This window comes from Ichthyophthirius multifiliis (genome assembly GCF_000220395.1).
Source record: "Ichthyophthirius multifiliis unplaced genomic scaffold scaff_1120509250191, whole genome shotgun sequence".
Lineage (NCBI taxonomy): Eukaryota > Ciliophora > Oligohymenophorea > Hymenostomatida > Ichthyophthirius > Ichthyophthirius multifiliis.
In genome coordinates this window covers 10,106-28,329 of record NW_004086990.1, presented here as the reverse complement: position 1 = coordinate 28,329, position 18,224 = coordinate 10,106, and the positions used below count along the sequence as shown (strand labels likewise).

Genomic DNA, 18,224 nt, shown 5'->3' with positions numbered 1-18,224 from the left:
AAACAAAAAATTAAAACTAAACATAAATATTTTAAATTATATTAAATAAAAATAGAATGAAATAAAATAAAAAAATTAAACCTCATTTTTTATCAGTGATCTGATATTAACCTTATATTATCAATACGTAATAATAATTTATGTTCTAAATGTAATAATATTAACAAATTATGTTGGATTAAAATACTAAAATTAATAATGCAATTTAAATTTAGACATCTTAATAATATATATAAAAACAATAAGAACATATAATTTCTTTAAATAATAATAAGCATTTAGCTATAAAAATGCATCATACTGGTATTTCAAATAATAGAAAGAATTAATAAAATTTATATATATATATATATATATATATATATATATATATATATATATATATATATTTATATAGAATATAATTTTACTAACAGATTTTAAAAGATTTTTAAATTGAATATATATCATAAAATTAGATTTTAATTAATCTTTCTTTCAAGAGAGCATATTATTATATTTGAATGCAATAAATTAATAGTTTCTATTATTAAATTTGAAATTAATTAAAAATGAAAAAATTGTTAACTTTTATATAAAAAAATTAAATTTAATTTACTACTATTTTTTTCAAAATTAATTTTATTTTATAATCAAATATTTTATAAATAAACAAAAAATTAATCATAAAATAAAATATACAAACATATAGTAAAAAATCAATAAGAGAAATAAAAAACTTAAGTTTTTTATTTATAATTTTTAAAAATAATCAAAAAATGTAAATTTGATTTATTATTATTATCTCCAATTTTATAATGAAAGCTAAAAAAATATATATAAAAAGATAGTATCAGTAAATATCGAAAAACTTCTGATATATCTATTTTTAAAAATTACTTATTCATATTATTACAATTTTTTTAAAAAAAATTAATCAAACAAAAAAAACGGAGAGAAAAATAGGATATTGCCCTCAATTTTTAAAATTGAACTAATTTTTTTAAAAAAATTAAGAAAAACAATATGTAAAATTAAATATATAGACGTATAATCCGATAAAATATCAGCATCTGCAATATAAGTATCAATACACCACTAATTAAGATTATATTAATTTATAAGAAAAAAATAAAAATATATTTATGTTGATATATTAAAAAAATGGGATAAAACTATATAAAAATACAATTATAATAATAAATAAAAAGTAAAGATATTTATCAAAATTTTTATTATTTTATAATTATTAATTTTTTTTAAAAGAATATGATAATTTATTTATTTATATAATTTTAGAAAATACTCATATTAGCATTTTTAGAATAGACTTTTTATTAATAGGAGAAGAAGAAAAGTTGATTTTAATATGTTAAAATTAATAGTATATAAAATAACTATTCATATTAATATTAACATTTTATATACTTTGTTATATAAAATTAAATAAATATAATAATAAATTAATAAAAATAAGATATATCCATTGTTATTCATATTATAAATACAAATTTAAAAATAAAACATATTTATAAAAAAATCATTTCTATCTATCTATAAATTTCTATAAATAAATAACAAAAAATACGCCAATATCTTCAATTTTTTTAGGTGGAGTATGTTTACATATTTTTAAATACTCCTGTTTGATTTTTTTAAGCTCGATTAGTGAAATTTAATTATTTACAATTAATTTTTCAGCACAATTTGAAAACGTAATTACATTTGATTATATATTTTCTTATTATTTTTACATAAATTCTTCTATAATTTATTGTACTGTTTTATCAATCTCTTATAAAAAATTAGCATCGTACTATATTTCCTTATATAATTTTTTTTTTTTTTTAAATTATTTTTATTACTGGTGCTGTAGAAACAGGATCTTTTGACTTTTTAGTTTAAAAAAGTAAAACATTTGCGATTTCTTAGCAAGGTGTTTATTCATTTATTCTCAAATGAAATAATGGCGAATCCCATCTATCTATTTATTTTTGCTATTAATAAGAAATAAAATGTTATTACTTTTTTAATTTGGAATTTCCATTCTACTACTATAGTCAACAAGCCTATTTTAAAATACTTAATTTACTAATCGAAATAAAAAATAATATACATGTCTTCAGTAAAATTATTCTAATTTTATTAATTATATTCTCTTGCTATTTTAATATCTGCCTCACAATATATTACACAATGTTATGTTTTATTAGATCTTGCTAAACAAAACATTTCATATCTATAACCTATAAAATTAAAAAATACATTTTTCTAAAAGATTTAAATAAAAACCTTTAATATAATTAAGTGAATCTAATATAATAACTGCTTGATTCGTTAAGTTTTTTTCTACATTTGATTTTAAGTATCCTCTTGTAAACTTTTCAGCTTAAAAGTCTTTTTAGTTTTTTTTTTTTTATATAATTTATATAAATATAAAAATATAATTAAATAATTCAAATGATGATTACCCTTATATGCTTCTTATTTATTCAATTCCAAATTTTCTTCATTTATATGAATAACCTTGCAATTATGCTCTACTTCTAAAAATTCTTTTATTTTTTTTGCTCTTGTCGTTTTTCCTGATCCAGGGATACCACATATTAATATTAGAGGCATCTTTATTTAGGAATAAATATATAATAAAATTATTTTTGAAGTATAAAATTATATAATATATTATATATATAAAGATAAATATTATAAAAATTAATCATTATCAAAGATTTTAATTAATCAAAAATTATTACTAATATTTAATTTATTATAATTATAAAAAAAATACAACAAAATTTTAATTAAATACAATATTATATAATATAATCATATAAATTCAATTTAAAACAAATATATATTGACTACTTTTAGTATTAAATATTTATTTTTTGTCCTTACTAAAATATTTCTTATTTTAATATACATAATTTTATAAGAAAATTGGCAAAATTTAATATCTTTATAATTTTGCATTTTATTGAAAAAATTAGAATGAAAAACAAAATAAATTACCAATAAAAATTATTCATTTAATAAATATTTATATTATTGTATTTTTTTTATTAACCATATCTTTATTTATAAAACATCTCTTTTTTTCTATTTTTGTTATTCCTAGACCTGCACATTCAAACATGAGAAATAACTCATAAAAATATCTGAAATAAAATATAAAAATTAAGCAAACAAATAAAGCAACTATAAGAAACGACTTATCAGCCTCTCTAAAATAAACCTATTGAAATAATCAGATGCAAATTTTCATATAATAGAAAGAATTCTCTTTACGTATATAAAAATATCAATTGATTATCTATGCAAAGATATTCGAATAAATTTAAATAGTAATAAATAAAGAAATATAAAAAAAATTAAATTGAATAAAGAATTTGGTAATAAAGTAACCTAAAAATCTAAATAATATAATAATCTTAAACAATAGTGAAGATTTTGACCCTTATTTGGGGTAAAAAGATTCTATATTAAAATATCAAATATATAAATATATAAATAATAATAATATCAAATCCATTAAAGTTAAAATATGATTTCATTAATCCTTTCTAAATCCTAAAAAGTATCTAAATAAATAAAAAAAATACCAAATAAGGCTGTATTAAATTTATACAAAATATTAAACCCAAGAACTACATTCATATTTTCTTTTAATTTATCATATTTCGATTTCCCTAATAATAAATAAAAATATCTAATTATTTTAAAATAAAATCATTATAATTTTGATTACTTTTATTAATAATAAATTAATATAAAAATTATTCTAAGAATTAGCCAAAACACATTTATAATATTATTAATTAAAAAAGATATATAATATAGTTAAATGTTAAATAAGTTTATTTTATTAAAATAGTTCAAACTATAATTTTCTTTATAATTCGATTAATTAAATAAAATAATTAATAAAAAATTTAATAAAAAAAAAATATTTATGAAAATAAATAAAAATAATAATATTAAAAAAAAACTTAACAAGTTGTTTTTAAAGAAAACTGAATTTTATTTTTGTGCTGTTAACAAAAATTTGATGTTATAAATAACATTCATTATGCTAATCCAGGAACTAAATTAGATAAAAACCGATATCGAAACGCAAGTAATAAATACAATTAACCAAAATATTAAACTAAATAAAAATTTGACCTAAATTCAAAAATTAAATTCGAGCACACCATAAACCGAAATCTTAGCCAAAAGCCTAACAATTTAACTATAACAATTAACTAATATTGATTCCTATTTCTTCCTTAAAAGTTTTCATCTACGATAAAAAATAAAGGTTTTTAAAAAACTTGAAAGATTGGGTTTAAGTATTGGCTTGATGTTATAATTAGTATAATTAGTATTTAATCATTTATATATAAATAAAAATTTATTAAATTTGATTTTTTATTTAATAAAAGTATAAATTTAAGATTTTTTATTTTAATGATGTTAAAATTCAAATATATTACATTTTCTAAGTTAAAATAATCGCTTATGTAAGTTTATTTTTTATTATTTATTAAATTAATTATTTTTGCAATCAATCTATTTTATATAAATTTATGAAACATATAAGCTTTTTTTAAAATATCATCAATAATTTATTTTACAAAAACGAATAAATGTGCTTTAAAAATAATAGAATATTTAATTGTTAATAATTTATTTAAAATATTATTTTAAAAAATGTTTATAAATTTAATTTTAATTTTTTTGTTTCATTAATATTAATGAAATTTTAATTTGCATGCTAATGCTATTTTTAAGTTACTATTTATATTAAAAATCTATTTAAACATAAAATTAAAAAAAATAATTTTAAACTTTATTTGTATATAATTTTTTTTTTTTAAATATATAAAAAAATAACTTTATATATTTACAAATAGTTTTAATATCATATTTTATTTTTTATAATTTTTTCCTTCATTTGAAATATACTTAAATAATTATTTTTAAAAAAAAAAAATTATAAAATTTATATTTTTTTAAAATGTTAAATATATAATTGACATATATAAACTTTTAACCATTGTGATAAAAAAATATTTTTTTTTTTTTACTAATAACTTTTTATTTTGTAAATAACTTTCACATCTCAAATAACTATCGCATTTTCCTGTAAACAACTCATGAAAATAACTATAAGAAATATTTTATGTTTTTCAATAGTTAAAAATAAATAGATTTTATATTATTAACTAAAATAATTAGACTTAAAAAAAACAAATGAATTTTGAAGAAAAAAATTTAAGAACAAATATAATTCCTAATTTTTCTGGATAAAATTAGATTTAAATATAAAATTGTATTCAATTTATAATGATATATTTAAATTTGTTTAAATTAAACTAATAAAGAATTGTTGCATCTCTGAATTAAAAAAAAAAAAATTGTATTTTTTTTAAAACGTAATTATTGAATACTTATATTTTGGAAATTTTTCACAAATATAGAAATTGATAATAAAAAATAAAATTGTAAATATATAAACTTACAAATAATGAAAATTTAATTAGTTTAATTAATTAAAATAATATTTACTTAAAAAAAATATATAATTTTATTAAAATTATTAAAGAAAAATATACTATATAATTAATTTAAATATATATCATATATTATAAATTTAATTAAAATTATCATTATGCATTCATATTAAAATTTTTTTGATTTAATTTTTATTTTTAATAAATTTATAAATTAAATAATAAAAAAGTAATTATCATTAATTTATTATTTTGCAAAGATTTCTAAATCAGTATTAAATAAACTAAAAAATATAATTATAGTGTATGAATACATATACTAGCATTTTGATAACAATTATTCATTAAATAATTTAAAATATTAAATCATATTCATATTTTTTTTAACATCTATAATAAATATTAAATTATAAGACTTTCTTTTCAAATAATAAAATAAGTTTAATAATTTTGTTTTTATTAAATATATATATATATATATATATAGACTATTTTATAAAAAAAATTATTTTAATTTTTTTTTTTTTGATTTGAATTTTAATATTATTATTTTTTATATGTTATTTTAATTTTAAAATTTTTAATATGAATTTAAGAAATTTAGAAAAAATACAAAATATAAATATTATAATTTTCTTAAGATATTAAATATTACATATATATTAAAGTTATTATTATATTATATTATAAAATAAATATAAAATTATTAATAAAAACCTTTATTAAAATAAAAAATGGAAAAATAATAAGCAGCCGGTTCTGTTTGGAATGTAAATTCTTGGCATTGGTAACATTATTATACAAATGAAAGAATTTAATCAATATATTAATCTTTTAAAAATAAAATAATAAAAATTAAATAAAAGGGAATAAAAAAACTATACATCATAAGCTAATAAAATATTAGAAGAAATTTTCTTGTCCTTAAACTTAGAATAAGATGGAATATAAATAAAACATTCTAAAATAAAATCTATAACAGGAGATGTAAAAAATATTCATTTAAATAATACTTAAAAACTTATAAAATAATAAAGGCTGAAATTAATGTTAGAAAAGGAAAATAAATTTTATGTTATGATTTTAATATTGAAGTTGAATTCATTGGATAAAATTAAGAAGAAGAATGTGAAGGATATTATAAAGTACATGGAATAAATCCAGATGATGATGACTTTGAGGTAATTACATATTTTTGCTAATTTTTTTAAAAAATAATAAAGGTTGATCATATTACTTTAAATTCTAAAAATAAATGCGGTGAAATGACTAAAAAAATCCTTTTGAAAAAGTTAAAAGGAGAATTAACTAAAGTTTTAAAAGATTTACCTAAAAAAATTGCTTAATATGAAAATGACCCTGAAAAAATAAAGTAGAATGAGTTGCTAAGATAATAAAATTTATAAGCTACATAAAAAGCTAGATAAGAAAAAGGTTAGGAAAAAGAATTAATATTTTTGGAATAAAGACAAAAAGAAATGGAAATGAAATAATAATTTGCATTAAAATAATGATTCAATTGCCTAATTAATTTAAATATTATTTATTATAATTAAAATAATATTTAATGATTATTTGATTATATATTTTTATTAAAAATTAAAACTATAGTTTTTATTATTATATTATTTAATAATTATGTTTATTTCAATAAACAATAACAAACATTTTTAAATTATTATTTTTATAAATATAAATAGATTATATATAAATATATATATATATATATATATATATATATATATATATATATATATATATATATATATATCTTTATATATTTAATATTATAATATTTATATTGATATTGATATTGAAAGAAAAATTAAATAATTAAAACATCCAAAATTAGAAACTGTATCTAATTTTTTTTGACTTTTTATTATGTTTTTTAAATGTACATTATTTATTTATTTTGTACAAAAAAATCAATTTTTTAAATAGAATATTAACTGAAATTTCTTTACTAAAAAATTGTTTATTTGAAATTATAAAATAAAGTTTTATAGTTAAAAAAATTATTTGAATATCAAAAATAAAATAAAAAAGAGTATAAAAATATAGAAAATTGATATTTTGGTTGCTGATTTTAATTAAATTATTGAATTCTCATCAACTAAGTCTATTTTCAAAGTGATTATAATTAAAGTATATTTAGCTTAAAATAGTATCCCTAAACATTGGTTATGAAGTTTGATTTCATAGTAAATCTATATTAAGAACTTAAGAAACAATGAAAAATTTGAAAATGTAAGAAGAAATATTACTACTATTAATGAGGATTAGTACATATAAAATATATTATATTCTATTATAATTTTGAATATTACTTATATATTTATACTGTTTATTTAAAGTTATTTTAAATACATATAAGTAAGAATAAATTAAAATAAGTTAATGCATATTTATATTATATATTGTTAATTTTTTTTTCAATGTACTATTTTTAAAAATATTAATATAAAAAAATCATAATAATAAAATCTACTTTAAAAATAAATTTAAATTCAAAAAAAAAAAAATGGAAGAGAAAGATGTTTAAAATTTAGTTAAAAACATACAAAAATAATCAAAAAAATTATAGGTAAATATTTAATATTATTATACTTGCTTTTTAAAAAAATATTTTTGATAATAAAATTGTAAAAGGAAGAACTAGAAAATTCAAAATATAATTAAAAAAGATATATAGATAATATTGATTAAAATATATTAAGTTAACATAAAAACAATATTAAATAAGATAAAATTTATCACCTTTATAATTGTTAAAATGAAAACGATGAGAATAACATGAATTAAACAAGTAAATAATCAAGAAATACTATTTATCATTAATAATTTTAAAGAGATTCCCATTCATTATCGCCTTTAAATTAATAAAAAGCAAATGTTTATATTTAATAAAATTAAAGCTAATTATAAAAATGCAATCTTAAATAAAATAATAATAACATTAAAAATAGTAAATCTTTAATTTATGAAAATAAAATTTATTTAAATGATTAAAACCATTAATTAAATGAAGAATATTTACCTGAATAAAATACATTTGAAGATTAAGAAATTCTACAGTATGATGATGATGAAGAAGATGTAAATTTATAAGTCTTTTAGATAGAAGAATAGGAAAATAAAAATAATTTAAAACAATATTTTAAATAAAATAATTAAGCAAATTAGCAAAAAAACTAATTATTTTTTTAAACTCCAAACATGAACTTTAGTATTTTTTATTTTAATATTTTTATAATTAAAAAAAAATAAAGATTAAAATGAAAATTATTTACAAGTAAGCAATGCAATTAAAAATAGAAACAAATCTCCTATAATTAAATAAGATAATTCCAGTTATTATATTTAAAAATAAAGAAATTTATTAAATTAAGAAAAATAGCATAAATATATTCAATAATTAAACAATTACTAGTAATAAAATCTTTCTTTGTTTGTAAAAAATAAATATGATAATTATTATACTAATAGAGAGTCTTCTATGTTAAAAGTTAATAATTAAAAATATAATAATGATAAAAGTGCAAGAAATATTAATTTTTAAAAATATTAATTATCATAGTAACAATCAGTTTAATAATAAATTTATAAACAATAATAATAACTATAGTAATAATAAAAACAATAATAATAACAATAATAATAGCAATAACAATAGCAATAATAATAGCAATAGCAACAGTAATAATAATAGCAATAGTAATAATAATAACAATAATAATAATAGTAATAACAATAATAATAAATATAGCAATAATAATAAATATAAATATAGCAATAATAATAACAATAAATATAACAATAGTAATAACAATAAATATAACAATAGTAATAATAACAATAACAATAGTAATAATAATAAAAATAACAATAATAATAATAGTAATAATAGTATTATGAATAGAATTTTTTTAATTTAAATTAAAGCAATCCAATTTAAGACTTAAATTAAACTAGTATGATTAATAAAACACCATAAAAATGTATAAAAAATAAACATAAATAAAAATATTAATTTTTTATTTTAAATATAGCTGCAATAAAATTAAATTAAAAAGATTAGGGTTCATAAATAAAAAGTTTAAATTAAAAATTAATATAAAGCTAAAATCAAATAAAAAAATTATAAAATCAAATAAAGCAAGTTCAAGATGAATTAATAGATTATAAAATAGCTTTTGATCAAGTTATAAAAAAATAAAAAAAATGAACTTTGAACAAAATAACCAAAAATAAAAAGATTTAATTTTATTTTATAAAGCTAATATTTTAAAAGAAAAAGTAAATAAATATTTTATATTTATTTTTTGATTTATATAAAAAAAAAGAATGAAAATAATAATTTAAAAAATACTAATAATAATTTGAAAAAGAAATTCTTAAATTTAATAAAAGTCATTGAAAAATAATATATTGATGATAATGAATCAATAATTAAAAACTAAGTATAAAAATTAATTTAATATTTTTTTGATTATATTTTATAGTCATTTGCAAAATAAGTATAAATTGAAAATGATATTTTAAGGGAAATTCTTTTTTTTGGAAGCAATAATGATTAAGTTTGTTAAAAAATATACTATTAATTTTAAATAGAAGAAGAAAAACTATTTCAAAATGAAAATCCACCAAATATAGATTAATATTTAGAAAACTAAAGATAGAAAAAAGAGATTGAATATGTTAAATGTCTTGAAGATATAAATGACTTTGATATAAATACTGAAGATTACATATTGTAATTAATTTAAATTTAGAATGAAAGAAAAGATTAAAATAAAACAGAAAAAAATATATAAAATTAAAATAATTAAAATCAAGAAGCATAAAAAAAAAAAATATAAGATGATAGCGATTTTTTAGATTTATATGAAGACATGAATATGGAAAATAATAAGGAAAAATAAGAATAAAATGAAACATATATAAATAAATAAAATCAATAAAGCTAAAAAATTTAAAAAGAGAGTAAAGAAATAAAAGCAAATATTAATATAAATAATAATTTAAATAATAATATAAATAATAATATAAATAATAATAATAATAATAATAATAATAATAATAATAATAATAATAATAATAATAATCAATAAAATCATGTTAATAGTAATTTATTTATCAATAGTACTAATTCAAACTTATTTTCAATTTCATAGAAAAATATAATTTCTAATAATGTATAAAATATAATTTAAAATAATAATGATTAAAAAACATTAGATAACAATAATTAACCATAAAATCTATTTAATCAAAGCAGTTTATTATCTTCTACATAAACTAAATCTATAATAAATTAAGTGAGTGTATTAGGAAACGAATTTTAAAATTAAAATAAAAACATGTTTAATTAATCAAAAATTACTTAACCTAGTAGTAACAAGTGTGTTTTAGGAAACACTTTTTAATAACAAGTATATAATAATTTATAATTTGTAGTATAAAACAATTAAGATAATTAAGAATTCAAAGATAAAAATTCAAATAGATAATAATTTTTAAATTCAAATTGTAAGTAAATAGAAAATGAATAAAATGCTATAGTATGACTTTATTAATAAAAATATAATAATAATTTCTATTTTTATTTTTTATAAACAATTTTGAATTTCGTATATAAATTTATATTATTAATAGAAAAAAATCAAAATCAAATATATCTCAATAGTTTTTAATTTTAGATAACTATAAATTTATTTATTAATATCTATTAATATATTATTTTTAATATACATATAAATAAAAACTCTTAAAAAAAGTTAAAATAATATTAAAAATAATTGTTTATTAAATGAGTTTATTTGAAAAATCTTTAATTTTAGGCTCATTAGCAACTGTAGGGTTAGCAAGTGTATATGCGATTTTCGCGCCATCTAAATATAAGTTGAATAAAGAGGAAGTAAAAATAAAAAGATAGAAATTATTAGAAGATGAAAATATGCGTATTCTATATTCTACGATGACATTCTTTTATTTATAAGGTTTCTAATAAGAATAATTAAATAGTTTTTTTAATTTATACGATATTTTATAAATATAAAAACCTCAACTTGTAGCTTTATAATTAAGTTAAGAAGAATATGAAAGTAAATATTTACCTATTATTTATCATCCTTAATATACTGAAATAATGAATAAAATAGAATTTTTATTGTCTATAAGAAGTGAAGAATTAAAAGATTTAAAAGAAATAAACTTGAAACATTTGGAAAAATTATACTTAATAAATTATTGTAAATATAATAAATGTAAAATTTTGTTTTGTGAAAAACCTTTAAATGAATTAAAAAGAATGTATGAAGCTAGAATAAAGTTAGCAAAATTAAATTAAGAAAAAAGTGATGGAATTCCTAATTAATTAAAAGAATATTATGATGAATAAACTAATGTTAAATTTTAAGAAAATGATTTTAATAGTTTATAAGAAAAAATTAAAAAAGAAATATTTGAAGATTACAGACACGATTATTTTGTTAATTAAATAATGGAAGAACTTAAACCTAAAACTAGCTTTATACCTCAAAATCCATATAAAACTTTAGTTGGAATTGTAGAACCTGAAGACTTGGAAGGAGTTTCTAAGGTTTGGAAATAGAAATTTAAAACTACTTATGGACATGAAATTTTAGAAGACGAAGATATTGTTTAAGAAAGATAAAAAAAATTAATGTAAAAAATGTAATGATACAAAATAATATTTTATAATAATATTTAGTAACCTTAATATGTATTTTTTTAAATATCTTAACCCCTTTAGAATAATTCCATATTTTTTTTAAAAAAATGGCCCTTTTATTTTATGTTTGAGATAATTATTTTATATTTTTTAAAATATATTTGTTTAATATATATTTTTAATATTTTTCTTATAAGATATGTATATATATATATATTTTTAAATATATAAATTTAATTATTTACATTTTTAATTTTTTTATATATTTCAAAATAAAATATATATATATTTATTATATTTATTTATGTCTTAAATTATATATTTTATTCATTTAATTTGCTTTTAATTTTTTACTTAATTTTAGAATAGTTTAGTTTACTTTAATATTTAGCATAATAAATATTTTTTTGTTTGAATAATATATATTTTTTTTGGTATATTTAATTTATTATATAATTTTTTTATTTTTTTTTATTTATTTTTTTATATTTTTTATGATAATGATTTATTTATATTAAAGATTTTTGATTATACATTTTTAATTAAATAATACTAATTATTTTTTTAACTTTACATTTTTACTCTATTATTAATATATGCTTCTTTTTATATATTTTATTATTTATTATAAAAATTTTTAATGTTTATTTAAATAATCTTTCTATAGAATCTTACTTTTTTAACATTATAGCCTCTTTCTCAAATTTTAATAATCATTTTATTATATCTATTTTTAAAAATTGCATAACATACAATTTTTAATTTTATTTTAAAGGCATAAATTACAAATTTTAATAAAAATTAATATATTTTTTTTATCTTCTGTATATATTTTTTATTTATTAAATATTTTTTTATTAATATGATATATAATAATTTTGTTTTTTTTATTATATTTATTTTATTTAATTAGTTTTTAATAAAAATATTTATATGATTAGTTAGTATTTTAATATTTTTAACCTAAATATTAAAATCACCTTAAATCATTTCAAAAAGTGTTTTTAATTTCTAAGTGTTAAAAATATATAATGAGAATATACAAAATAATCATAATCTTGCATTATTTTCAATATAACTTATAATATAAGGGTTGTCCATCGCATAATTAATATTAAGAATGGTAAGAAGGGATCTGCTTTAATTTAATTATTTAATAAGATTATTAAAATAACTAAGCCAACCAAAATAGAAAATAGCAATTAAAGAAATGATAGAATAAATATATAAAATAAGTGAAATTCTCATTACATAAGTGAAGTATTAATCAGTCATTTCAAACAAGAAAAGTTTAATAGTTTCTATAATATCAATGCAGTATTCAAAAAGTATATTAATTTCAATTAAATTAGTGTTTTTTTGCCAATTGTTTATTTTATTAATATATTCATTTTTATCAGTAAAATATTAAAAATTTATTAAATCTTCAAAAACTAAAAATATTCTTCGGATAGAAACTATCAATCCTTTTTTAAGTAAACTTTAATAAATACTTTTACATTCTTCAAAATTTAAATTTGCATAATTCTTCATAAAATTTTAGTCTTTGTTTTTTTCTATAGTTTCACAAGCTTCCTCGTTAAGTATTTTTAAAAAAAATTCTTCGTATTTTGAATGTTGATATCTTTTTTAACCATAAAATTATTTTATTATTTATGATAAATTTTTAAGAACTATATCATTATTTTTTTTATTGCCTCAATATTTTCTAATACTATATTAGGCATATACCCAAATAAAATATTATTAAAAATTGCATCAAAACTTGAGGAATAATTACTTGAAATTTAAGCTCTAGCTTCATATATAAAGCCTATTTCTTTAAGGCTAAGTTCACCTTCTTTCATAAACTAAAAAGTAATAATTAAATTAGTAACAGGATATATAGAAAAAAATCCAAAAGCTAAAAGTCCATATATGTATAAGTAATTATTTATCTTTTTAAGAGAAGATGTTTATGAAATATTCTTGTTTTTCTTTAATTTTGTAAGCACTAAAGTTCTAGAATTTTTAACTGAATTAGTCATTAATTTACTATTTATTTACTTTTCTATATAATTTATTAAATATTCAAGTTTAAAAGGTTAAAAAGTGGCAAATAATTTTAATATGCATTCTCTTTGACATTATATTTTAGCATATATAGGAAATATTGCAAACACGAAAATTGCTGATATTATCAAAATTATAATTAAAGAAACCCATATTAACTATCTTATTTAATCAAATTTTTTTGCTCCTTCTTCCTAGCATATTTTTTGTATTTCTTTTAATTTCACATAGTATTATGGCCGATTAAATTATATATAATAAAATGCTAATTAATTAAAATAGCCTCCTTTTATACTAGAAAATCTAAAGAAAAAATATGAAAGGAAATTTAAACTTTCTTAAAAGCTAGTATTATGTGATGTAGAAATAAACGTGTCTAACTATATATTTTTTTTAAAAAATAATTTAAATTATATAAATATATTAATAACTATTATACGTTTACTGAATTACTTAAGTCTTCGTATATTTAAATATTAAAGTCAGTATGAAGAATATATTGAACATATTTTTTTTCTGTGTTATCATTTAAATATTCTAAAAGCAAGCTTTTATATTCTTCATAATTAATTTATATTTTTTCTTCAGTATATGCTATTACTTTTTAAATTTTATCTTAATCTTTTATATCAAATGTGTCTTTTTACATTAAAAAAAATAATATTCCATTTTTTAGAACTTAAGAATAACTAGATCTAGTTTACATTGCCCAAGGGACATTTTTATATATACTTAATTCCTATTTTTTAGTAATTAGTATATTTAATTTAGAAATATAAAATATTATTATACATCATAAAATTATTATCTTGCTTATAAAAATAATATTGTAGTTACTACTAAAAGTACAATTAATGAAACATAACCATTTATATACACAATTTTAAGTACAAAAGGAATTTTACGTTCATTTATTTCTTTATAAATCTAAAGTTTTTTCGAATAGTTAATACTTAAAATTGAAGCTATAGATGTCTAATTTTATTATTTATTTTATTCTGAAATTTTATTACTACTTTTTGAATCTGAAAAAGAATTATTTATTTAGTAAATCTCTTATTCTTTTTGTTAAAATATTTAAATATTTTAACTTAAAATCTACAAAATTAATAATTTTATTTTATTTTTTTTTAAAAAAAGGAAATAATATTTACAATGTTTTACTATAGCTCTTTTTAATTTTAATTTTTTAGGCTTTTTGTTTGCTCTTTTTATTCAGTATTATATTAATTAGATTCATCTTATAAAGCAATACTTTCTTGATTATCTTTTCTTGTAGTGTTTATTTCTGATATGTTTAATTAATTATCAACAAACGAATGCATGCGATTACTATAATCATTTTATATAGCTTTAATTTTATTTGTTTAATAAATATTTTAAATATCGAACTATTTTTAAATGTTTTAATTATTTAAAATACTTAATAACTTGTTCATATTGTTTTTTGTTTTAATTTTTTTCTGTAATTTTTGTTTTAAAAACTCAATTGATTTTTTTTTTATTGAATTTAAATAAAAATATACAGATGAAATAATAACAAAAACAATATGAGCAAATAATATTATACATTTTGTTAGTTTTAATAAGGATAGATGCATTCAATTTATTTATTTTAGATTAATAAATATTCTTGATTAAATTATTCATTTACAGTAAATTGTTTTTTCTTTTTTTTTTATATTTTTAGAATATTACTTTATTCAATAATATTTTTTAAATTTTATGATTTGTTTATTTAACTTTTATCACTACCTCCTGTTTTATGTTAACATTTTGAATAAACCATTTATTACATAAAATTTCTTTGTTTTAAATTTATTTCATTACTTTCTCCTAATTAGCTTGTAGTTTCATCAAGTTCTTTTAATAAATTGTTTGTTATTTATAATTTTTCTTAATTGATCTTTATTCTTTTAGCTTTTCCAAATTATATGTAGTACACTGGATTTTATTTTATTTAATTAAATGGAAAAAACAAAATTTATAGTTAAATTTCCACAATTATTAATTTATCTAACGGTGTATTATTTATAAATAACTCAATTGTTGTTTTTAAATCTTATGGTCTATTTCTTTTTATATATTTTAAGCTTTCATATGTTGAATATAATGGTAAAAAAATTTGAGCTATTCCTTAATATTCTTTTTAATTTTTTAAAATATTTAATCCTATCTTGGGAATTAGTTTACAAATATCTAAACTAGAAATCTTTTCTTTTTTTTATTATTATAAATAAATTTAAATTTAATTTAAATTATTTTAATTTTTTTTTATTTAGAATTATTTATTTTAATTTTTTCTTTTTTATTATATAAAAGTTATAATATATTTTTTTCATTTAAATTTTATATATTTTTACCTTTATTTAATTATGTATATGTTAAGAACAAATATTTAAATGCTTTTTCTGAAATTTCCTTAATTTTTCCATTTTTATTATAAGTAATATATTCTCTGTCTTAATATAATAGTTTAGTTATCAAACAAGTAATACCAAAGTCATTATTTAATATTTAATCTAGTCTCATTCTCATATAAATGGGGCAAATAAACTTAAAATAAAATATTATTATTCATTTATTTATTTATTTTTAAAAAAATTACTTATTAAGAATTTTTAAATAAAAAAAAATAATTCTAAGTTAAAAATTATTCATACTAATTCTTATTTTAAAAAAATATAAAATTGAAAAATAAAAATAATGTACTCTTTAAATGAAATTTTATAAAAGATCATCATGCCTTTTTTAAATTTAAGAAGGAAGAAATTCATTAATACTTCTATTTATACATTGTTTTTAAGTATAACCAAATAAAGTCTAAAAATTATTTGAAACCTTTTTAACAGATCCAATTGGGTTTAATAAGCTTACATAAATAACACTAATATTCTCATCGAAAATTTAAATCCCATAATCATCTTTTTAAAGAAATTTTTTATAAATATGATTACTTCTTTTTTAGAAATACTTAGGTCTTCTCATCATAAAATCTAATATTTCTCCGTAAACTTCACTCATATGCATAAGCTTTTTAGATTCAGAATTTATATTAAATAATTATGTTATATTATTTATTAATAAATTTCTTTATTTTTATAAATCTAAGCCATCTATTTATAGTTAGTTTAAATTTATAAAATCTTCAGAAAGAAATAGTAAAAATTGTTTAAGCTTTAATAATGTTTCTTTAAATTTTAATGCTGTTTCATCAAACAATTAATCGAACTCAATTACATAAAATGAATGAACTCTTTAATTCTAAAAAACACTGCTTTCGAGAAATTTTTATTGACAAATATCGATTTTTCTATTTAATTCATTTATAATTATTTTTTCTAATGTACTAAAACTTTACATATCTTATATATAAGTATATAACTCTATATACACTTAAACTGGATTCTAATTTATATCATTAAGAAATGATAAATAACTAAAAATTACGCTTGTTTTGTTTTTACCTTTTGTCTTTTAAAAATAAAATAAAAAAATAATATACACTTTGCTTTTATTACTATATTAGCATTAATAAAATTTTTATATAATTAAATAATTAATTATGTTATAAAATTTTTCCTATATTAAGCCCCAATAAAATCATGTTTATAACTTTCTTAATCTTTCTTTTTTTTTAAAAAAAAAATCAAAATAAATTATTTAAACTTTATAATATTTTTTTTATATATACATTAATTAGTGATGTACAATAACAAAATTCATTTTTACAAGCACTTTTATGTTTTAAATATAAGCTTTCGAAAAAAATTCCTTAACAGCTTTTATTATTAATATAATCTTCGTAAAAGTATTACACATTTTTATATATTTCTTATATAAAATATTGAATTTCCATATTCCTCAGATTTTTTAATCTCTACTTATCAAATGCGTATTAAAAGCATTTTTCTAAAACTTAATTCTAATATAATCTTAAGGCAATATCTTAAATTTTATAAGATAGTCCAATAATTAAAATAAAAATGCTAATCAAATCA

At 15.1% G+C, this 18,224-nt stretch overlaps 4 protein-coding genes across 4 annotated transcripts, besides 16 other annotated features; 2 read left to right on the top strand and 2 right to left on the bottom strand. All coding sequences in view use genetic code 6, as the record gives it.

Moving 5' to 3' along the window:
- Nucleotides 1-336: 336 nt before the first annotated feature.
- Nucleotides 337-396: a microsatellite.
- Nucleotides 397-1,479: 1,083 nt separating this feature from the next.
- Nucleotides 1,480-1,520: a microsatellite.
- IMG5_055020 (KTI12 chromatin associated, putative) lies at nt 1,507-3,049 on the bottom strand (the record flags this gene model as incomplete). The annotated part of the gene is made up of 6 exons (XM_004037298.1): nt 1,507-1,963; nt 2,005-2,048; nt 2,096-2,225; nt 2,272-2,376; nt 2,451-2,601; nt 3,047-3,049. 6 exons carry the CDS (start codon nt 3,047-3,049, stop codon nt 1,767-1,769), a joined length of 630 nt encoding a protein of 209 aa, XP_004037346.1. The 3' UTR covers nt 1,507-1,766.
- Nucleotides 3,050-3,458: 409 nt separating this feature from the next.
- Nucleotides 3,459-3,507: a microsatellite.
- Nucleotides 3,508-3,883: 376 nt separating this feature from the next.
- Nucleotides 3,884-3,920: a microsatellite.
- A 2,059-nt stretch (nt 3,921-5,979) lies between these two features.
- Nucleotides 5,980-6,047: a microsatellite.
- Nucleotides 5,980-6,062: a microsatellite.
- Nucleotides 6,063-6,208: 146 nt separating this feature from the next.
- IMG5_055010 (hypothetical protein) lies at nt 6,209-6,988 on the top strand (the record flags this gene model as incomplete). Its single annotated transcript, XM_004037297.1, has 4 exons — nt 6,209-6,261; nt 6,341-6,461; nt 6,512-6,655; nt 6,698-6,988. The coding sequence occupies 4 exons, from the start codon at nt 6,209-6,211 to the stop codon at nt 6,986-6,988; spliced, it is 609 nt and encodes a 202-aa protein (XP_004037345.1).
- Nucleotides 6,989-7,176: 188 nt separating this feature from the next.
- Nucleotides 7,177-7,276: a microsatellite.
- Nucleotides 7,277-9,085: 1,809 nt separating this feature from the next.
- Nucleotides 9,086-9,383: a microsatellite.
- Nucleotides 9,384-10,476: 1,093 nt separating this feature from the next.
- Nucleotides 10,477-10,589: a microsatellite.
- Nucleotides 10,502-10,588: a microsatellite.
- Nucleotides 10,590-11,170: 581 nt separating the features above from the next.
- Nucleotides 11,171-11,237: a microsatellite.
- A 550-nt stretch (nt 11,238-11,787) lies between these two features.
- On the top strand, nt 11,788-12,180 carry IMG5_055000 (hypothetical protein; the record flags this gene model as incomplete). The annotated part of the gene is made up of 1 exon (XM_004037296.1): nt 11,788-12,180. One exon carries the CDS (start codon nt 11,788-11,790, stop codon nt 12,178-12,180), a length of 393 nt encoding a protein of 130 aa, XP_004037344.1.
- A 133-nt stretch (nt 12,181-12,313) lies between these two features.
- Nucleotides 12,314-12,356: a microsatellite.
- A 254-nt stretch (nt 12,357-12,610) lies between these two features.
- Nucleotides 12,611-12,673: a microsatellite.
- Nucleotides 12,627-12,665: a microsatellite.
- Nucleotides 12,628-12,662: a microsatellite.
- Nucleotides 12,674-13,063: 390 nt separating the features above from the next.
- Nucleotides 13,064-13,126: a microsatellite.
- Nucleotides 13,127-14,852: 1,726 nt separating this feature from the next.
- On the bottom strand, nt 14,853-17,247 carry IMG5_054990 (hypothetical protein; the record flags this gene model as incomplete). The annotated part of the gene is made up of 4 exons (XM_004037295.1): nt 14,853-14,962; nt 16,587-16,779; nt 16,936-17,147; nt 17,181-17,247. The coding sequence occupies 4 exons, from the start codon at nt 17,245-17,247 to the stop codon at nt 14,853-14,855; spliced, it is 582 nt and encodes a 193-aa protein (XP_004037343.1).
- Between the last annotated feature and the right edge of the window lie 977 nt (nt 17,248-18,224).